The following is a 23,599-nucleotide window of genomic DNA, read 5'->3' on the forward strand; positions in this document are numbered from 1 at the left end:
TGAATCTGTAGAAACTTGTTCCTTTTTTTGGCTAGGAATGACCAGCATGTGAGCATTTTTTTCTGATTAGTGCTTATTTAAATTTAGATCTGCCAAAAATAATGGAAAGGGGCTAGAGGAATGAACTTTGTTACATTGGAAGCCTCTCACCAAATCCATTGTTTCCTTTGCCCCTGAGAATACATATCCCTTCATTCTTTAGTATTAAAAGGTCATCATGCCCAATGGCAAACTTTTTAAAGCAGTATAATTCAAATTGTGGGGAGTATAAACCATCTAGTGATTGTATACCCAACGGTAAAACTGATAATGAAATATCAGAATGTATTTTGCATAAGGAGTATCTTCTTGAAATCTGTTTTAGTGCAGAATATGTAAAAGTATAGAGGTAAGATGTAAAATATGTCTCAATACAGGCCAAAGAAAGTTGTAAACCTTTAGTTCCAAGGCCTCACTCATGCAGTAGGCTAGCACACAGATGGCAGAAGTGGTCCCTCAGCAAGGTTTGTCCTAAAGTCATCTGCTCTACAATTCTGTAGTTTATCAAAGGGATCTCCAGAGAGAGAGGTTTGACATGTCCTACTCTCAAGTAGGCTGTCAGTGTGTAGTTTACGCTTGGGAAGGTTTATTTTTGGTATTAAATATTACTGGGGTTTAGGGTGGGTTTCTACATTTTTATACTTTAAAAATATACTTTTAAAACTAATATACTGGATGATAATTTGGTTGGTCCATAGGTCATTCAGCCAGAATACACTTTTTTTTTTTCAATTTAGAGCACTTTGATAAAAGAAATAACTGCTAGGACTCTATGTAACAGATTCAAATAGAGGCGCTTACATTTAATTTTTAAAGACAGTCCTATATATAGTTGTATGATGAACCATAACAACTCTTATGATTTTATTAGCTCAAATATTATCAGGAGAGCAATTATTGAACAACATGAAATCTCAAATACAATCCCCAAACTAATATTGATACTAAAGTCCTTAAGTTCAACAAGCAATAGGATATTCAGCCTGTAACTAGATATGACTTCCCAAGAAACTGGATCCTGTGTGGCAGTTGGTCTTCACAATTGTTGCCAGGGGCAGAGCTGCAGGAAATCAATTTTTTTTTTCCATTTTAAAGGAGGAAAGGTGAGTACAGGTAGACAGAACTCCTCTAGCAAAGATCCAACACTCTCTTGATTATCAATACCCATGGGCACTATTTAATCCTTATTTTGCTTTGTCCTTAGCATCCTTAACCCCCCTCTCCCATTTCCTCTACCTTTCTGAAATGATTCAATTTTCAGTCAGTGTTTGCCCTTCTTCCTCAACAGAGTGAGTGTTGCTTATGATTCTACTACTGGTTTTCCTTACAAATGTATGCTCCCTGGGCATTGCATTCAATTCTACATCTTCTACAATTACCTGAACATTGTCAATTCAGGGTTAGATCACTAGCTCAGCTCCAGTTCTTATTTATAATGTCTGGGCTTTATCTAGATATACCATAGCTGTCTCAAAGTAAACTTCAAGTTAAGGTGAATGCATTCTTTTCTCCCTACTACCACAATTCTCACTACCTGCCCCTCTAAAACCTGGTCTCTTCCTGCTGTATTTTCTGGTTTTGTGAATGGTGCTGTTGTTTAGTAACTCAGGTTAAAACCCTGAGTGGCATTAGATATTTTTCTCTCCATTGAATGTTTTCACCCTGGTTGCCCTACTGCTACTGCCTAGTCTTGACAGTATCAACGCTCACAGCATAAAGGTGCTGAGCACCTTAATTTGGAATTCAAGGCTGTAGGGAAGAAGAAACACTATACAATAATGCTATGTAATAGGTGTCAAGTTTTACTCTTTGTTGAACATTTAATGCAACTGGATTAAATAATCCAGAAAAAGCCTTACAACTGAATTCATTCTTATAAAGTTGCTGATAACAGGTCAGTTTTCATGTTTATTACCATTTGCTGCTGCTGGAAGTAAAACCTGGAGCTAATATATTTTACCGACTTGGTTTTTTTAAGGGAACAGCAAGCAGTAGCCCGTATCTCAGAATTCTCGAAACAGTTCTAATCTCAGTGTAAACCAAAACTAAAACCACAGAAAAACAGGAAATGGGTGTGTCAAATTTAATAACAAAAATAACAATGTGGCCACATTCTCCCCTTGTTTCATACACCCTATTTGAATCCATTCTACCCTCATAAATTTCAGTACAAACAAGGCTGATTGTACAAAGAGGCCAAAAGCAGCTCAGTTCAGGAAGCATTATCTTTCAAATGTGTGGATTACATACAATTCATAAAGAGATACAAAACTCAGCACCTCTTTCATGTTAAAAAAAAAAAAAAGTGAAAACTTGGTTTAAAAAAAAATCTAAAATACTCTCATAGCTGCCTGGGACTGAGTAGATCTTCTACGTAGACAGATGCCTTCATCTCCACAGAAGGCCACTTGTATTAAAACCAAACTGAGTCCATTACTCATTCCCTCTCCGGCTCTTCTTGTGGCTTTTCTTAGACCTGAAATGGTGACACATACAAATCATTAAATTTACCAGCTGTTTTAGGAGCTGAGTAAGGATTTTTGAGAAAGACTGATACGTGCTAACACTGATGGGGACAAAGACAGTCAATATTCATTAAATGTACTTGGTGTTTTTATGTTTAAGAGCAACACTGAGTTAGGCATTACTCTCCAAAATTTACCATTGAAGAATTGACCTCTGAGAGATCGAGTGCTTCCAACAGTGTACAGTTTCTAGAGGTATCTAATGGAAGCTTACCAAATGAAAATGACTTATCCAGTGTCACTCAACTGCTAAGTATTAAAAATTGGGACTGGGACTTCCCTAGTGGTCCTGTGGTTAGGAATCTGCCTGCCACTGCAGGGGACACGGGTTCAATCCTTGGTCCAGGAGGATCCCACATGCTGTGGGGCAGCTATGCCTGTGTACCGCAGCTTCTAAGCCCATGAGCCCTAGCGCCTGTGCTCTGCAATAGGAGGGGTCACTGCAGTGAGAGGCCTACACACCGTGGCTGGAGAGTGGCCTTCGCTCGCCACAACTAGACAGGGCCCAGGAGCAAAGAAGCCCAGTGTGGCCAGAAGTAAATATGTTTTAAAAAATCTTAAAAGCTGGGACAGAGTCCCAGGGCTCCTGAGATTAAGGCTCATGCCTTTATCCAAAGCCGCAATCCTACAGGAAAAATGACTACATACGTATATATAATTCTAATAATTTTCAGGTCAAGAGACCACTTCTTCCTGTAATTAAGGAGAATTCCTAAATTGTATTGATGGAGATTATACCTCCATTAACACAAGGTCCAACTGACTTGTAATTGGGACTTTAATTTGTGAATAAACACTTATATTCTTAAGTCAAAATAGAAGTTAATCCATACCTTTCAGGAGATTTTGAGTGGCTCCTGTGCCTGTGACTACGGTGATGACCTGGAGAAGAAAAAAGGCTATTCAGTGTACCAGTTTCTACCCTCACGCTCTGCTATTTCCCCTAGTTCATTTTTGGCTTGTGATAGGGACACTTTGTTGGTAGTGAAGAACTGAACCCACTTAGCCTTCAGGGCTTTATGGCTAAATTTCACTACCACCACACTGGGTATTTACCACTACTTTGTCATGTCTTACTCCTATAATTTCAGACAAAAACTGAAGCTCACCATCCTATCAACAAAGCTGATAAATGACAATTAAAATGTGAACTCTAATTTTCAAATTCTATGTCCACTTCCTTTTCTAGACAGTAATAGAGAAGATACTCCTGTATTGTAGGAGGCTAACTGCTCCTATTGCATTTCTTTATTAAGACAACCAACAGCAAGCAAAAGGCCCCAGTGCTATACCTGGGGACTTGGAGCGGGATCTGTGCCGTCTATCTCGGGACCTGCTGCGATGACGTCTTGGACTCTTGCTCCGATGCCGTTCTCTGCGAGGGGAGGGGCTGTGGAAATGACTGGTCAGACTCCCGTATCTGTCCTGACAATATAAACACAACAACATCCCCCCTCCCCAAATCTCTATCCTTCATCACAAGTCACTAAAGGCCTACCTCCTCCTTTTGGGAGACCGACTCCGCCTATATGGAAAGAAAAAAGAGAAAAAAGAACCTTAGTAGGTGCCCTGGACACTGAAAATTGCAAAAATTGCCCCAATTCTTAACCCAACTCTGTTATCCATGTCTTTGTCATTTAACTTTAAGATTGGCCATGTGACTTGCTTTGGCCAAAGGGGTGTTTGTACATGTGATGCAGATGCTACAAAGATTACTTCATGGTTGGGCTTGTTCAGTCTTGTGTTCTGCCACTGCCATGGGAACAGGCCTAACCTAGCCTAGAATGTGACACACACACAGATGAACTGCTCCAGTCATCATAGCTAAGGCCAGCTACACTAGCCAACAGAGAATATTGCAAAACAAGTGAGTGACCATAGCTTATACTCAAAAAACTGCCTAAGCCCAGATTAAATCACTGGCCACAGACCTGTGAATTAAATAAATGTTTGCCACTGAGGTTTTGTGGGTGGTGTTTTTGTAGCAATTAATACATTGGTGAGCACACAATATCCATAGGCTAGCATTTTCCTTCCATGAAGTCCAAACTTCTACACTCCAGTGCTTAAAGTATCCCTGGAATATGCCAATGCCTAAGGCCTTACCTTCTGGGAGACCGACTCCTACTCCTCCGATAGCGTAGTGTGGGAGAGCGACGGGGTTTGTCCAAGTCTCGGTAGCTTCTCCGGCGATGATCAGGTGATGGCACTCTTTCCAACTGGAAAAGAGAGGGTCTGGGTCAGTGATGAGCACAGGCTTACAGAGAGCCAACTAGGAACATGGCTTATACCCTCCTCCCCATCCCACCCCAAATTCCACCTCTAACTGACTTTAAAACACAGTACTCTGAATATATATGGGATAACACTAAGGACAAGAAAACACATTACCAAATAAAAAAATCAAAATCTAATAATCCCGTTACTGTTCTTGTGCTGGTACCATTATTCTGGAACTATGTAAGAGTAATGAGAGCTAAGTATGCTTATCTCCTAAGAAGTTGGATTTCCAATGTGAAAGAAGAAATAGAGATGTAAGACTGATGAGGTTAAATATATTGTATTTTAAGCTTACAATTTCTTTTTCCTTTAGCTTTATCAACTGTAAAGTCCTAGAAACACCATGTAGCAATGAGCCCAGACTGTGGTCTCTGAATAACATATCTCAATTAATGGAACTAAGAGCTTCTTGGAAAAATGGCAACTTTTAGGTCCAGGCTACAATCTTAACAAGACATAACGAGAACACGTCATTGTATCAGACAGCAAGGGGCTGAAACTACTATGATTGTTTCAAACAGTGAAGTTGAGGGGCCCCCACTGGCCAGACAGAGGGCAATCCAGCACCAACAAGGACAATAATGGTCCAGACACCAAATATATTTAAATTGATAAATTCAAATGTTACCAAGGGCAAATCTTCTTAGGAGAATACTATAAAATCAACTCATGATTTTAAAACATGACAAAGGGAAATAACTTATCTTACTTTTCTTATATAAACTTTATAAAAAAAAAAACTAAATGTTGATTTGGGAGGTTTTTTAAAAAATACCATTATTTTACAACCCTTAATGGATCTATGCAGAGATCATCAAGTGGATCCTAATATTACAAAAAGAGAGCAGACTATTCCATCCTGGAGGAAGTACACTATACCTATGAAGTAGTGTTGCTTCACTCCAAAAACCCCAAATCCAATTAAAGACTCAAGAACTAGTTAACAGAAAATAAAATAGACGAATGAAATATGAGATATATGATGGCCGTGATCTGCTTTGAGATAACTGGTGGAGGACAACTGAGTAGATGTGGAGGAAACAAAATAGCTGAGCTGATCACTGTTGAAGCTAGGTGATGGGTAAATGGAGGTTTATTCTCTCCATTTTGGTATGTGATTAAATTTTCCATTAAAAAAAAAAAAGAATGCATGTTTTTGGTTCACTCACCACAGAAAAGCCCCTCAGCCGTGCCTGGCTTTCCATTAATGAATGACTGTGCTTCCCTTAACACTTATCTTATATGGAGCCTACTAAGCTCAGAGCTACACTTTCATCTGTACTACCTTAGTATCCACAGGCCAGAATTTCTTATATTTCCCCCTAGCTTTTTCTACACATGTAATTTTAATCACAAATGTTTTAGATCTTAAAAAAAAAAAAAAAAAAAAGCTTACTGTAATCGTTTCCACGTTATCACATACATTTTTTTCTGGCTGCACCAAGTGGCATGCAGGATCTTAGTTCTCCTACCAGGGGGAACTAAGTTAGAACTTAGTTCTCCACACCACCCCACTCCACAGCGGGAGTCTTACCCACTGGACCTCCAAGGAAGTTCATTTGTTATTTTTCATAATACTTCTAATGGTGGCCTAATACTGTTGAACTGTTAAAAATAGTTTACCTGACTGCTCCCTGACAACTTGCTTGTTTTCAAGTTTTCAGCATTTTAACAAATAGTGGAAGAACATGACTATGCAGTAGGTGGTTTTTATTTCCCTAAACTAGGTTTACTTCTTAGTATGCATTCAATTATGAACACTATTATTTTTGTCCCAAGTGTTTAATAGCTACCACTTATTATGCAATTATAATGTCCCAAAGCTAAGGGCTCTATGTATGTAATTTCATTTAATACTCATAAAAGTCCTAAAAGAAAGGTATCATAATCCTTGCTTTATAGAAGAGAAAATATATATGGAGATTATATAATTTACATAACATAAGGCCACTAGTAAACAGGAGAGCTGAGATACGGATCAAGTCCATTTAACTCTAGGACCCATACTCTAAATGATGAAATACTGTATTTTGGGGTTTTTCTTTTTTGGTTAAAACTAAATACAGTTTGAAAACAAAAAAAAATTCCCATTCCCTGTAATTCTCCCTCCTTCAACCCTTAAGCTCCCAGGTGCCTGACCTTCTCATCTTCTTCTTCCTCCTCTTCACTGGACTCCACGTCATCCATGTCTTCTTCTAGAGCACTAACCCGAGGCTCCAGCTGTTCAGCTTCCTCTAGCACGTAGCGTTTCTACAGAGAAAACAATGAAAGTTAGAGAGGGCCCTTCTATCTCCTCTATGTCCTGAAGCTCCAATACTGGGCTTCTGGAAGTGACAGAAAACCTATGGCACAACAGCCGAGGCAATTTCATTTCAAAGACATCCCAGACACAGATATTCTTAGAGACTTTAGCATACCTAAGATCTATATATATTTTTAAGTTTCCCTGTAAAGAGATAAATACAAAGATGAAGAGAATATCACTTTTCTATTGCCTCTATTCCCTGTGACCTTATACTCCAAGGTCACTAGAGTATCAATCAGTATAGCTGTAGCCTTGAATAGAAATTATGGGCTTCACACACAAGGGTCAATAGTTCAAGACAATGTTGGCTGGGACTTTGCCAGGAGCAGCTCAGACCAGAATCCACTAAGAGATTCACTAAGACTCAGTCCACTGTGGGGGTTTGGGTCCTCCTGCTCTTGAGTAGCACCAATTCTCTATTAGACCCAGGATTTGGGGAGCTGTCATGCATTCTGAACAAGGCTCAGGATATAAACAAACCACCTCCTAGTTTCCTTTTCTTCTAAGATGTGACTTAGCAATCCTAAGTGACTAAGGACCTGAAAGGCAAAGGTGAGTTCAAAACAGACAAAAGGACTGGCTGGGTCATAAGACCCTTATGGTTTTGTTTTTGTTTGTGTGTGTGTGCACGCCAAGGACATACAGATCACTGGATAGCCCTAAAATAAATAGTACCATTTGTACTCTTATTTTGCTCTCATTCATCCCTAACAAAATTCTATAAAGGTTAGGAGAAATGAGATAAAGATGCCATTCAGCGACGTGAATCCCTTGAAAAAGGGTTCCTTGGAAAAGATCACCACAGTCTGGGATCTAGGACTGCATCAGACAGGGCATCCAGAATCCCTGATGCTCACCAGACTTGGAAGTGATCAACGTCAATGTATTAACTTCCAGTATTTGTGTTTGATAAAATTAGAATTCATTCCAGAGCAGCTCCCTGCCAATGCCAGGGCACATGAGAAGCTATGCCCTATGGATTGCTTGAAAGAAACAAATCAAAGCTAAAGGTAGTCTTAAGGGTCACTTCATCCAGCACATAGAGGCCCACACCAGAACACACCTCTCAGTGATATGGTAACATGTATCAGTCATATTTTAACTTTCCTCTCCTCAGTGAGGTCTGCTTTGCGGTCTTTCCTTCTGGACTCCAGCAGACTACCCCATTTGCATCAACACTCTTGCTCAGAGATGACTGGATTTAGAAACCTTAGTCACAACCTGACTGTAGTTCAGAGTATATCATTTTTTACAGTATCTCTAAACTTAATAATCATAGCTAAGGATAAAAAGTGTGAGAACTGGACCCTGAAATCAGGTTTTCAGATTTGAAATGTCATCCTTTTCACTAGTCTATAATAATCAATATGGAAAAAGAGAAATAATGTTCAGAATTACTTTCTATGATTTTCTGTAACTGAGTCACTCTGGAGGAAGAGTGCTTCATTGTACTTATCTGTGAGCACTACCATCTATCTTCATCCATCTGCTTTGCTGCCTCAAGAAAGTTTACCTTACCCATTTATCATATTTACAATCCATTCTGTACTCCACATTGATGTTTTTCAGGTCCCTTTGATCTGTTTTTTATTGAGGTGAAATTCACAATGTACACAATCAGCAATTTTAAAGTGTAAAATTCTTCCATCACCACCTCTCACTAGTTTAAAAACTTCCTCATCACACCAGAAAAACATGCCATACTTATTAAGTAATCCTCATTTCCCTTCCCTGAATCCCCTGGTAACTACTAATCTCTGCTTTGTCTCTTATGTATTTACCTTGTCTGAACAGGCAATTTGTCCTTGGAGTACAAAATGAAACAGGGCAAAGGCTAACAAGAGTTTTGCCAAGAAAACACTGGTCATAGCAAGCACCTTCTTCCAAAAATACAAGACATGACCCTACACGTGGACATCACCAGATGGCCAATACTGAAATCAGACTGACAAGAACAAGACCTGGAACTGACTGGCTCAGATCATGAGCTCCTTATTGCAAAATTCAGGCTCAGATTGAAGAAAGTAGGAAAAACCACTAGACCATTCAGGTATGACCTAAATCAAATCTCTTACGTTTATACAGTGGAAGTGACAAACAGATTCAAGGGATTCGATTTGGTAGACAAGAGTGCCTGAAGAACTATGGACAGAGGTTCATAATACTGTATAGGAGGTGATGACCAAAACCATCCCAAAGAAAAAGAAATGCAAGAAGGCAAAATGGTTGTCTGTGGAGGCTTTACAAACAGCTGAGAAAAGAAAAGCAAAAGGCAAAGGAGAAAGAGAAAGATACATCCATTTGAATGCAGAATTCCAGAACAGTGAGGTAAGAAAAGCAAGCTTTTTAAAGTGAACAAGGCAAAGAAACAGAGGAAAACAGAAGAAAGACTAGAGATCTCTTCAAGGAAACTGGAGATACCAAGGGAACATTTCACGGAAAGATGGGCATGATGAAGGACAGAAATGGCAATGACCTAACACAAGCAGAAGAGATCAAGAAGAGGGGGCAAGAACACACTGAAGAACTAAAGAAAAAAGGTCTAATGACCTGGATAACCAAAATGGTGTGGTCACTCATCTAGAGCCAGACATTCTGGAGTGTGAAGTTAAGTGGGCCTTAGAAACCATTACTACAAAGCTAGGGGAGGTGATTGAATTCCAGCTCAGTCATTTCAAATCCTAAAAGATAATGCTATTAGTGCTGCACTCATTACGCCAGCAAATGTGGAAAACTCAGCAACGGCCACAGGACTGAAGAAGTTTTCATTTCGGTCCCAAAGAAGGGCAATGCCAAAGAATGTTTAAATTACTGCACAACTGCACTCATCTCACATGCTAGCATGGTAATGCTCAAAATTCTTCAAATTAGGTCCAACAGTATGTGAACCAAGAACTTTCAGATGCACAAACTGGATTTAGAAAAGGCAGAGGAACCAGAGATCAAATTGCCAACATACACTGGATCATAGAAAAAGCAAGGGAATTCCAGAAAAACAACTACTTCTTCTTCACTGACTATGTGAAAGCCTTTGAGTATGTGGATCACAACAAACTGTTGCAAGTTCTTAATGAGAATACCAGACCACCTGACCTGCCTCCTGAGAAACCTGTATACAGGTCAAGAAACAACAGTTAGAACTGGACATGGAACAATGGACTGGTTCAAAATTGGGAAAGGAGTACATCAAGGCTGTATATCATCAGCCTGCTTATTTAGTTTCTATGCAGAGCACGTCATCCAAAATGCTAGGCTGGACGAATCACAAGCTGGAATCAAGATTGCCAGGAGAAATATCAAAACCCTCAGATATGCAGGTGATACCACTCTAAATAAAGGCAGAAAGCGAAGAGGAACTAAAGAGTCTCTTGATGAGGGTGAAAAGAGGAGTGAAAAATCTGGCTTAAAACTCAACATTCAAAAAACAAAGATCATGGCATCTGGTCCCTCACTTCATGGCTACCAGGGAAAAAATGTTAACAGTGGCAAATTTTATTTTCCTGGGCTCCAAAATCACTGCAGATAGTTGACTGCAGCCATGAAATTAAAAGATCCTTGCTCCTTGGACGAAAAGCAATGACAAACCCAGACAGTGGATTAAAAAGTAAAGACATCACTTTGCTGACAGAGGTCCATGTAGTCAAAGCTATGGTTTTTCCTGTAGTCATGTACAGATGTGAGAGTTGGACCATAAAGAAGGCTGATCTCCGAAGAAGGGAGGCTTTTGAATAGGGGTGTTGGAGAAGACTCTTAAGAGTTCCTTGAACTGCAAGGAGATCAAACCAGTTAATCCTAAAGGAAATTGACCCTGAATATTCAGTGGAAGGACTGACTCTGAAGTTGAAGCTCTAATACTTTGGCCACCTGATACAAACACCCCACTCACTGAAAAAGACCGATGCTGGGAAAGACTGAGGACAGGAGGAGAAGGGGGCAACACAGGATAAGATGGTTGGATAGCATCACCGACTCAAGGGACATGAGTTTGAGCAAACTCTGGGATATACTGAAAGACAGGGAAGCCTGGCGTGCTGCAGTTCTTGGGGTTGTAAAGATTCAGACACTACTTAGCAACTGAACAGCAAAAATGCTATGTTGACTTTTGATCTTTAAATTATTCCTTCTCGGCTTTTATCTAGCAAGGCAAGGTGGGATACAGCAAACTGCTTCAGAATTACTGAGCTACAGCAGCATCAAAAAGGAGATCTTAAGTTCTGGGTCTTCCCAATTTGGGTTTCTGTGGTTGCTTAAAACTCTGAAGAATCTGTTCCCATGCCCCATCTTAAACACTGTCTGTGGGACCCTTTCATCAATGCTACCAATTTTACACAGAATATCAGAATCTGAGAGTCAAAGACTCTTAGTCTACAGGTATTCCAATGACTTTTGCAATACATTTTACAATTTCACTGAGGAATAAGTGATACACAATAAACTGTAATTTTTATAGTATACAATTTGATGAGTATTGTGTTGTATACAAATGTAAGTCAATACATCAGTATAACGGATAGAGCCGCCCCACCCAACAGTTTACCTGTGCTCCTTTCGGATTTCTCATTCCCTCTCCTCCCCAATCCCTTACTCTATAGCTAGGCAACCACTGTTCTTTATTGTCACTATAGTTTACATTAGAAAGGAATTATACAGTACATACAATTTTGTGTCTTTTTTCACTCAGCACAATTATTTTATGATTCATCCATGCTACTGCTATTTATCAACAGTTCATTTTTGCTGCTGAGTAGAGTCAGATACGACTGAGCGAGTTCACTGTCACTTTTCACTTTCATGCGTTGGAGAAGGAAATGGCAACTCACTCCAGTGTTCTTGCCTGGAGAATCCCAGGGATGGGGGAGCCTGGTGGGCTGCCGTCTATGGGGTCGCACAGAGTCGGAGTATTAGCAGTAGCAGCAGTATCATTGTATGGCCACATCATTCACTTGATGGACATTTGGTTGCTTCCAGTTTCTGGCCATTACAAACAAAACTGTTAAGATTATCTGTGCTTAAGTCTTTGTGTGGACATATGCTTTCATTTCCTGAGTAAATTCCTGGAAGTGGAATAGCTGGATTGAATGGTTTAGAAACTGCCAAACTTTTCCAAGTTTGGTTGTTCCAGTTTATATTGTCACCAATAGGCTCTGGAGACTACTAGTTCCTCCACATCCTCACTAACACTTGATACGATCAGTCTTATTTTACACATTTTATAGGTATGTAGTGCATATTTCTATGCTTTTAATTTGCATTTCCCTAATGATTAATGTCTAGTCAAGGCTATGTCAAGTCTATGGTTTTTCCAGTGGTCATGTATGGATGTGAGAGTTGGACTGTGAAGAAAGCTGAGCGCTGAAGAATTGATGCTTTTGAACTGTGGTGTTGGAGAAGACTCTTGAGAGTCCCCTGGACTGCAAGGAGATCCAACCAGTCCATTCTGAAGGAGATCAGCCCTGGGTGTTCATTGGAAGGAATGATGCTGAAGCTGAAACTCCAGTACTTTGGCCACCTCATGCGAAGAGTTGACTCACTGGAAAAGACCCTGATGCTGGGAGAGATTGGGGGCAGGAGGAGAAGGGGACGACAGAGGATGAGATGGCTGGATGGCATCACCGACTTGATGGACATGAGTTTGGGTAAACTCTGGGAGTTGGTGATGGACAGGGAGGCCTGGCGTGCTGCGATTCATGGGGTTGCCAAGAGTCGGACATGACTGAACAACTGAACTGAACTGAATGATTAATGATATAGAACACCTTTTTATGTGCTACTGGTCAACTATGTATTTTCTTTGGTAAAAGATCTGTTAGAATTTTTTGTTCATTTTCCCACTCGGTTGCCTTCTTTTTAGTAAGTTCAAGAGTCGTTTATAAAGTACAGATTAAAGAACTTTTATGGATATATGTTGTACAAATGTACTCTTCCAGCCTGTGGCGTGCCTTTTTAGTTTTGTAATGGTATCTTTTGAAAGGCAAGTTCTTAATTTTTATAGTCAATTTATTAATTTTTAATAAATAGTTCACGTTTTATTACAGGAATTTGTCAAACACAAGGTCACTAAGATTTTCACCTATGTTTTCCATAAGTTTTCTGCTCTTAGCTTTTATGAGTCTATTATCCCCTTCAAGTTTATTTTTACATATAATGTGAGTTAGGGGGACATTCATTTGTCTCATATGGGTATTTAATCATTTTAGCACCATTTGTGGAAAAGATTATCCTTTTTCAATTGTTATTGCCCTAACATCTCTGCAGAAAACCAACTGACCATAAACATGTACTATACACTTACTTCTGGTTCTTTCACTTTGTCCCGCTGATCTGCTTGTCTAGCTTTATGCCACCACAACACTGTCTTATAATTAGGTAGCGTTTGTCCTACTTTGTTCTTTTTCAAAGCTGCTTTGGATATTCCAGGTCCTCTCCATATTCATATACATCTTAGAATCAGTTTGCCAAGTTCTATCAAGTTTTATTTGGATTTGGATTGGAACTGAATTGAATCTATAGATTAATTTGGGAGAACTGACAACAATTGTTAAGTCATCGTCAGATATACCATGAACATGATATATCTCCATTAATTATGTCTTCTTTAACTTCTGTCAGTAATGCAATGTTTTATATTGTTTAAAGTCTTACACATTTTAAACAAAATTATCCATAATTACTTTATAATTTTTGATGCTGTTATAAATAGTATCTTTTATACAAAATCTCAAATTTAATTGTTCCTAGCTCATGTACAGAAACACAACTGACTTTTATACACTGACCTTGCACTCCACAATTCTGCATAAATAGATGACTGGATAAACAAATTGTGGTATATATACCCATGCAACAGAATATTATTCCTATCGAGCAACAAATGAAATAAAAAACTGTTAGTATATGCAAAAACATGGATATATTCCAAAATAACTATGTTAAGTGAGGAAAGATTAAAATATTCTTTTTCTAATTCTTTTCCTATTTAGGTTATTACAGGGTATGGAGCAGAGTTCCCTGTGCTATACAGTATTGGAGGATATTCAGTCAGTCAGTCAGTTCAGTTGTCAGTTGTGTCCGACTCTTTGCGACCCCATGAATCGCAGCACACCAGGCCTCCCTGTCCATCACCAACTCCCGGAGTTCACTGAGACTCACGTCCATCAAGTCGGTGATGCCATCCAGCCATCTCATCCTCTGCCGTCCCCTTCTCCTCCTGCCCCCAATCCCTCCCAGCATCAGGGTCTTTTCTAATGAGTCAACTCTTCGCATGAGGTGGCCAAAGTACTGGAGTTTCATCTTTAGCATCATTCCTTCCAAAGAACACCCAGGGCTGATCTCCTTTAGAACGGACTGGCTGGATCTCCTTGCAGTCCAAGGGACTGGAGGATATTATTCTAAGTGAAATAAATCAAACAAAGACAAATACTGTATGATATCACTCATATGAGTCTCAAAAAAGGAACAAACTACTAAATATAACAAAGAAGTAGACTCACAGATATAGAGAACAAACTAATGATTACCAGTGAGAGGAGGGAAAGAGGGAGGGAATTAAGAGGAACAAAGTATTCGAAATAAAATAAGCTACAATGATATATTGTACAGAGCCACTGTTTTATAATAACTATAAATGGAATACTACCTTTAAAAATTGTGAATCACAATACTGTATACCTATAACATATAATATTGTACATCAACTACACTTCAGTTAAAAAAAGATTTTGAGATCCACGGTGTTTTATAATGCATGTGTATAAAGAGATCTTTACACACATGTTATTGTGTACTGTGTATGTATGACCTTTATCTCTTACCTGCAGCCGGGGCAGAATGATATCACAGACTCTCTCGCTATGCAGTAGTTCATCAATAAATTCATCTACATGCATCAGCTCAAACTCTGAAAGAAAAACCATAAGCTCAAGTAACTTGGAAGTAAGTTTAAATAGCCAAAAAGTTAAAAAAGTTTAAGACTCTTTATGTAAGACATCTAACAGGGTATTTGGTATAGAAAGTGTGAACTCTCTGCAGTTTCCCTCCATGTGTGTGTGTTAGTCACTCAGTCGTGTCTGACTCTTTTGACCCCATGGACTGTGGTCCACCAGGTTCCTCTGTCCATGGGATTCTTCAGGCAGGAACACTGGACTGGGTTGTCATTTCCTTTTCCAGGGGATCTTCCTGACTCAGGGATAGGACCCAAGTCTCCCACATTGCAGGTGGATTCTTTACCATCTAAGCTACCAGGGAAGCCCCTTCCCTTTGCCTACACATGCACTAATAAAGCTACTACAGTGTGGCAATTAACACTGAATAGATTACTGTCAAACCTGGGCTCAACCTACAGGCTTTCACTGCCTTGTCACCACCACCAATCTTCAACCAGTCAACTCCCCTTTATTGAGGCCATTTACGTGCCATGCTTCTTCTAGGAACTGGGAACAATGGGATGAATGAAGCTGTCCCAATTAGAAGGAAAGACAAGCATAAAAAGAAGCACAATAAGTCCTGAATTACAAAAGGGTAATGTTTTTGAATAAAATTTACAACTCAAGTATAGCATCTCCTGTGAACCTACTAAGTTCCTAAAAATAAAATATCTATCTTTTCCCCTATGTGGGTCAGCAAACTTTATTAAATGAACGTATAACTGATTTGGGGCTTCCTGGGTGGCTCAGTGATAAAAAATCTGGCTGCTGATGAAGGAGACGTGAGTTTTCTCTCTAGGCTGGAGAAGGAAATGGCAACCCGCTCCAGTATTCTTGCCTGGAAAATTCCATGGACGGAGGAGCCTGGTTGGCTACAGTCCACGGGGTCACACATAGTTGGACATGACTTAGCAACCGAGCACATGTGGCAACCTGACTTAAGATATTATATTAGTTCCAAGTGATAGTGATTTGCTATTTTTAAGAATCATGTATCTTACATGGTAAGTGGAGCAACAGCTTTTTAGAATTTCTATGGTAAACATTACCTTAGTTTAGTGGTTCTCAACCAGGGGTGTTGCCTCTCCAACTATGGGGTGCTAACGGCCTTTAGTGAGTTGAAGCCAGGGATGCTGTTAAACATTCTACAATGCACTGGACAGCTCCCCATAACAAAGAAATATCTGGCCCAAATGATCACTAGGTTTAAAAACCCTATCTTAGTCTAGCATAATATAGTCATAAACAAGTAATCTCATGATGGCCAGGACCATGTCCATCTTGTTCATCACATTATTTCCAGTATGTAGTACAGTACCCGGCGCAACATTGTCACTTAGTATGTATTTATTCAAATGAATAAGTAAGCTAACAAAAGTTTGAAGAATAATACCAAATTCTTAACCTTGTACTCCTTAATGTAATATTTAGAGGGTAAAGGCCAATGTTACTAATCTTTTGTTATGACACTAAGTGAGAAAAAGTTCTGATTGCATTATCTGAATCCCATTTTACCATAAAATGTGTCTCTTTGTAAAAGGTATGGAGCTGCCCCTCCTGGATATACTTATGTTTTAGGAAGATTCCTACATAAGTATGAGCACACTCAGTCCATGTATTACAGGGTGAAGTATCATATAACAAAGGCCAGTAGAAAGAACTGTGAAGGTCCAACAAATGGAAAACAAAGGTCATTCAGGAGCTAGATCTTACGGGATGTAGCACATGACACAAAGCAGGGATTAACATAAGATGCAGCTGGAAAGATAGGCAGACAGGGGCAGACTGGGTGAGGTTGACAGGAAGCTAGTAGTCTAATGCAGTATTATTACTCCCCAGGAGAGATGGAGGACCTGACTGAAGACGCTAACAATCTGGATTATGTGATGCCAGAGATACTGGTGAAATAAAAACTGGCTCAGGGATGAAGGCCTAGATACTTAGCACCATACTCACCTCCATTTCGGTTCTGACTCTTGATTTTTCGATAGTCATTGTATAGAGGCTCCAAGTACTTGTAGCAATCAATCGCAGTGCCTGTCAACCTCATGTAAAGTGCTCCCAGCATGCGGACGTACCTGACAAATAGACCACAGTGAAACAACAGGCCATTCCACAAAGTTCCTGAGTTTTACCAGTAGCTTTTCTCATGATAGCAGTGGATAAACAAGTTCTTTTTTCTCTTTGGCAGATGAGAAAGCTACATTTTTAGAGGTAGCATAGGGCAGCAGAAAAAATAGCTAAAATATGGAAACCTGGGTTCAAGTTCTCATTCTACCACTTACTGGCTGCAGTGACTTGGGTTATAATGCTCAACTTTCATAGTCTATTATATCATCTGTAGAACTAAGATACAACCTATTTACCTCATGGGATTATTTTAAGAATCAAATGAGATACTGAATTTAACAACAGAAAGTAGAGATTTATTTATTAACAATATAATTTACACAGATTGCTACTTGCTGGAAAGCAGAATGCTGATTATGGAAAAAAGTCAGTCATCTGGGTTCAAATTTTGATTCTATTATTTACTAACTCTGTAACACTAGGCAATTTACTTTTGCTTTCTCAATCCTTGTAAAATGATAGTCCCTAATTTGATGGCTTGGTATATTAAGTAAAAAATGAATAAGATGCTAAGCGAGGTATATAGCACAGAGTACGTACCTAATAAAAGTTAGTTATTTTCTAGCCATTAATGTTTATAAGATTCCTTTATTTTCCCTTTCTCCTATACCCCAACTACCTACTCAAATCTTCATTTCAATAAACAGTAGGCATTTGAAATTCATTTCCTTATATGACAAACAGAATACAGTGGCGAAAGAAATGGACTCTGAAACCAGCTTTGCCACTTATCAGCATTTGACCTTGGGGAAATCAATCTCTCTGTGCCTAAGTTTCATCCCCTACATAATGGGGATAATAATTTTACAGGGTAGTTGTGGAGGTTAAATAAATTATCCCATGTAAATTTCTTAGAATAGAGATTGGCAATAACAATCTATTATTACATCTGTCTCCTGTTCTCGTCTGTGAGCTCCTTGAGCAGCTTATCTTTTGGGGCCAGATACCATGCAACAGGCACTGATAGAGATTTACAGCTCTTTCTTCCTTAATCCTCACATCTATCCTGAGTTGGTAATATTGTTTCCATTTTACAGGTAAAGAAAGTAAAATTTAGAAAAGAAAGTAACTTCTCCAAGGTCACAGTTCATAGGTAATAGGGTCTGGACATGAACCTACAATTAACACAAATGTTTCCTTCTTCTTTACCACACTTTATGTTGCTTTCTTCATCCGTAAGTATTCAGTGCTACCAACATATTTGGCACTAACATCTGCTTAATATATGTCAGTGAGTTTTGTGAAATACTTTTTTGGAAGAAAAGTCACCAAGGCTCAGAAAGTAAAGAAGAAGGTTAATACAATCAAAACAGACAAAACAAAAACTCAAGGGGCTCAAGAACAAAATACTGGAGTGGGACTTTGGAAATGAGATACAGTGTTTTCACTTCTTTTAACCAAAGCCAAATTCTGAACCACGAAATTAAAATATTTATATTAGCCAGTAAATATTTCACTCACTTGAAATCTTCATTTTTTATAAACTCTACAATGATATCCTTCTCGGGTTGAATCTGAAGCATCTTCAAGGTTAAACACAAAAAAGGAGTTGGCTTTATGTTGCCACCGTAGACACCACCCACAAATCTTAACTCCATGGCTTTATCGACTACAAGTTCAGCTAAAAAACAAAACAGAGTGGCATTGCAACATATTAGGACTAAGCTTTTACAGGTTTGAAGTGCAGAGAGTTAAAGTTAGTTCAAAATTTGGTGCTCCTGAATTAACAGCTTAATATTAGGAGAACAAGTGTGTATTAAATAATAACAGCAGCCAATATACACTGAATTATATGCCAAGTACTCTGCTAAGCATTTCATATTACCTCATTTAATCTTCACAAGTCATGAGGTTAAGTTCTAGCACTGCCCTTGTTTTCAGCTAAGGAAAATGAAGGCTAAGAAAGGTTAAGTGATGTGCTCAAGATTCACAGCCAGAAAGTGGCAGGGCCTGGATTTTAGTTCAAGAAGTCTAACTTCAGAGTCTGTGCTTGTCACCATCATGTTACAGGAAAAACTGCCAGATTAAATAAGAGTTAGAAGGACGAAAACTGTAACAAACCACTCCTCAATAACTAGATAACTCTAACTAAAGTTTATCTAGACAATGGGGATAATAACTTTTCGATGTTGTCATCAAAATCAGACACCAGTTTTGTAAACTAGGGCAAGTCATTTCACCTCTGGAATGAGAAAAGGCCCCCAAAGTAAATCTTACATGACTCCAAAATTTAATGGCGACTCAGAAAAACAATATGACGCCTCCGTGGACACATAGCTAGGGTGATGGCAGCGCAGTAACAGCACAGGAGTAATTAACAGTGGTAACAACTAGCACCACTACCACCCCTGATTACTGAGTACTTTTATTAATATATAGCTGTAGCTAAATATACATAGCATCACCGACTCAATGGACATGAATTTGAGCAAACTCGCAGACAGTGGAGGAGAGAGCAGCCGGGCAGGCTACGGCCCAGGGGGTCACAAGAGTCTGACACTACTTAGCGAATGAATAACAAGCTGTAACTATATACCAAACACTTCTTACACACTATTTCCTTTAATCCTTACGTTTCTTGGGTTAAATCATTTAATCCGTAGACCTTTGATGTGGGTATTACTGCGCTCGTTTTACAGTAGATGAACTCATGGTTCACGGGGGAAACACAGGTACCAAAAACAGCCAGAATTAAACAAGTATCAAAGACGACCTGGAAAATTTCTTTTAAAAACATGTATTTATATTAGGACTGGGACGTGAAAATATTTCAAATGATCCAGATTTGGGGGTAATAAGATTATAAATTTGGTTTCGGGAATACTGACGCTCCTTTAAGACCTTCAGGGTTAACACTGGAACCCAGTAAGTTCTCATTAAATATGGAATGCCTCGAAGAAACGACCTGTGACACCCTTCCGAATAAACTCCTATCAGGTCTATCTGTGTTCCCAAAGCCCAACACAACACTAGGCACAGAGTAGGCGCTCAGATTCTTCTGAATGACTGAAAAATTCTCCCTAAATCTCACCCCTAGTGGGCCCGTCCTATTGTACTACTCCGGAAAACTGGGCCATGGGACGACGGGGGTTGGGGCAGGGAAGGGGGGTGTTCAGCACGCTCTTGCTCACCTGTAAGTCCAAAGCACTCCTCTTTCCAGTATTTGGACTCATAAATTCGCGTCCGAATGATTTTCTCCACCAGATACTGAGGGTTGGTGCCGTGGATGCTGTGCGCATCTTTTACCGTACGGTTCGCCATTTTAGAACGCCTGACGTTCTATTTCCGTCGGGTCCTTTAAGACGTCACATCCAGGTTAAAAAAAACCAGAGAGAAAAGATAAGGTTGGAGGAAGTCTCACTAAACGGTTCGAGCGTCCATATTGAACCCGGAAATGTTTTCGAGTTAGGAACTTTCTTCGGCGAACGGCTTCGCAGACCTAATCAATGATGGCCGCGGCACGTTGGCGGGTGTACGTCGTGCGTCCCCTCCTTAGATGGGCGGGGCGGAAGGTCTGGCTGCTGACGGACTATGGAGACACCCTGGGGGCGGGGCTACGGCGTTTGGCGCGAAATTTCCTTTTCTCCACCTTCTTTCCATTCCTAGTGAGGCTTCCGTTTCGGCGTTTGTGCGCGCCTGGCAGCTGTAAGAAGAGTCCCCCTGGGGCAGGTAGATTTGCTGCAGTTCCACGAGCTCCTGAAGCGGGGACGCTGGAAGGAGGCTTGCGCCCATCTCCAACAAGCTTTGGCGCCCGGTGAGTGTGGCGTCCCGGGCTGGAGAGGGACCTGAGCCGCGGGACTGTGGAATTTGTTCTCTGCGGACTCATTGAGCCATAAATCCATTCAGCACATATGTACTAAACGCCTGGTAAATGCCAGGTACTGTTCTAAGTGCATTAGGAGCGTCTTACTTTCCACATGGCGATTTCTAACAGCTTTCTGCCTCTGCCGGGGATTGCGATCTTGCAGTGGGAAACCGGAAGCCAACAGCGGAGAAGCGTGAACACTCCTGTCCTCAGCTCCTTGAGACTATCAATATTGACCTGAGTCATATGAACCTTATATCCACATGGCCCGTGGGAAGCAATCGCATCCTTCTTCCTTTCAGGGTAGTGTAACAAGCACCACAGGGAAGCGGAGCAGCAGAGTTATTACTCGATATGGATGTCGCTATTGCTCCCAGAGGGAAAAAGGGGCTAGTCTTAAGTCCCTTTTCGTGACTAAAGGGCCTGAGCTCCTACTCATATCTTTTCCCCTAAACGAGCTGCTCTTAACTGCAGTGGCACCTCTTTTACTTTCTCTAGTCTAACCCCGAAATAGAAGGGCCTTCTCTTCTGGCAAATTGGAAAAAGCACTGGACTTAGAGAAATGAGATGCAAGCTTCTTATCTTGGGCTATCTGCCAAATTGCAATGATTAGATATGGTAGTTTTCTATTTTGGTTGTCTGTAAAAGTGGTACCCTCTTCCCTACTGTTTTGGGTACATGTGAATGCCACTGGAGGTTTTTGTGCGAGGTCATGTTTATCAAGTCCCTTTGCAACAGTTTTTAATGTAACAGGGCAATATGCAACTTTAGAAGGTTTCTGAATTCCTTGAAATTGAACGCAGAATTTTGTGTGAATTGTTTCATAACATTCATCAAAGTATTAAAAAACAAAACCAAAAAAAACCCACTGTCGCTTATAAATAAATGCAAGGGGTTAGGGAGTGGGGAAGGACTTTCCTGGCAGTCCAGTGGGTGAGACTTGGTGCTTCTACTGCAGGGAGCGCGGATTCGATCCCTGGTTGGTGAACGAAGATCCTGCGTGCTGTGGCCAAAAATAAATAAATTTTTTTTAAAAAGAGTGGGGAAATAAATCGACCATTTTGCATTTTCTCACTTCATCCTCAGTGATCGTAGAATAATGCCCCCAGCACAGAATGGATGATTAATAAATAAATATTGGTTGAATAAAAGAAAGCTTCTATTATTATTTGCATTTTGTGGGTAAGGAAATTGAGACCCATTTGACTGCTCAGTCAGCAGGTAGGAAGCCTGGCTTATTGTAATAAGCATACCAGAAGCAAACTCTTGTGTGCCTGTATTTTCAGTCGCGTGTGACTCTTGGTGACCCTATAGATTGTGGCCCCGCCTGGCTGCTCTGTCCTGGGATTCTCCAAGCAAAAATACTGGAGTGGTTTGCTATTGCCTCCTCCCCTTAGACATGTATTAACATTACCCACTTTCACACAAGGTGTTCTAAGGTGAAGCGCTTAAGAGCACAGTCATCGGAATCCAGCTGCTCAAGGTTTGAATTAGGGCTGTGCCGTTCTGTGTAACATTGGGACAACTTACTATCTTGAAGTGCTAGAGTTTTGGTTCTACCTTTTGTCTTGGTGGATCAATAAATATATGCTATCGTTATTTTTAGGGCTTCCCTGTGGCTTAGTGGTAAAGAACCCAGAGACATGGGTTCTATCCCTGGGTCGGGAAGATCCCTGGAGGAGGAAATGGCAACCTATTCCAGTATTCTTGCGGAGAAAATCCCATGAACACAGGAGCCCGGTGGGCTTGCAAACCCCGGTAGGGTTGCAAAGAGTCGGATGTGACTGAGCACGGACATTTTTTTTTTTTTTCTGCAACTCGTATCTGTTTTTCTTGGGTGTGGCTCCTCGACTGGATAGTGTGTATGTTCAAGATTTCTGGTATCTTCAACATTGAGAGCCTGTAATGTGTGTTTCCTAGAAGCCAAAGTCTTTGCTGAGCCAAATCTGGCCTGTCTTTCCACTCTGTTCATCACTCCTGTTGGGAAACCTCTTTCTGATGATGAGATGCAATACTGGGTCAAGGGTAGGAAAGTGCTGCCTCTTCAGAAGGACTCCTGATTAATTTTTTGAACTTTTCATGGAAAAATAACCTACATATAGAAAATTCACATCATAAGCATACAGCGCAGTGAGTTGTTTTGAAGAAAACATACCTGTGTAACCTGCATCCTAGAAGCACCCCATTCCCTCCCTGTGCTTCCTTTCAGTCATTGAGGTTTCCTTTTAGTCCGACTTCTAGCATCATAGGTTAGTTTTACCTGCTTTTGAGCTTTGTGTAAATGGAATCAATATAGTATGTATTCTTCTGGTGTCTGATTCCCTTAGCTCATTGTTATTTTGTAAAATTTTCCTCATGTGTGCAGTCGTGACTGGTTTAATTTCACTGCTTTATAGTGCTGCTACAACCATTCTGGTGCGTGTCCTTTGATGGTTTGTTTGTTTTTCTGTTGAATATATTTTGTTGGAACTACTGGATCATAAGATATGCACATGTTCCGTTTTAGTAGATACTGTCTGTTTTCCACTTTCTAATTTATGCACTCTCCATCTGTGTATGAGAGTTCTGGCCACTCTACATCCTTATCACACTT

The 23,599-nt window shown here is 40.1% G+C and overlaps 2 protein-coding genes across 3 annotated transcripts in view; one reads left to right on the plus strand and one right to left on the minus strand.

Annotated features, from left to right (window-relative positions):
* Positions 1-890: 890 nt before the first annotated feature.
* Positions 891-20,614, minus strand: PRPF38A (pre-mRNA processing factor 38A). The gene is made up of 10 exons (XM_005894739.2): positions 20,333-20,614; positions 18,663-18,822; positions 17,028-17,149; positions 14,961-15,046; positions 6,984-7,094; positions 4,671-4,783; positions 4,063-4,089; positions 3,857-3,954; positions 3,398-3,446; positions 891-2,515 (listed from the first exon to the last, which is right to left on the minus strand). The coding sequence occupies exons 1-10, from the start codon at positions 20,460-20,462 to the stop codon at positions 2,473-2,475; spliced, it is 939 nt and encodes a 312-aa protein (XP_005894801.2). The 5' UTR covers positions 20,463-20,614; the 3' UTR covers positions 891-2,472.
* Positions 20,615-20,765: 151 nt separating this feature from the next.
* The window catches only part of ORC1 (origin recognition complex subunit 1), a 37,394-nt gene continuing 34,560 nt past the window's right edge, over positions 20,766-23,599 (plus strand). For both annotated transcript variants that reach the window (XM_070368063.1, XM_070368062.1), the window contains exon 1: positions 20,766-20,955. The gene's annotated coding sequence lies outside the window, so the exon portion shown is untranslated. The remainder of the gene's footprint in view (positions 20,956-23,599) is intronic.

The sequence above is a fragment of the Bos mutus genome, chromosome 3 (genome assembly GCF_027580195.1).
Source record: "Bos mutus isolate GX-2022 chromosome 3, NWIPB_WYAK_1.1, whole genome shotgun sequence".
Lineage (NCBI taxonomy): Eukaryota > Metazoa > Chordata > Mammalia > Artiodactyla > Bovidae > Bos > Bos mutus.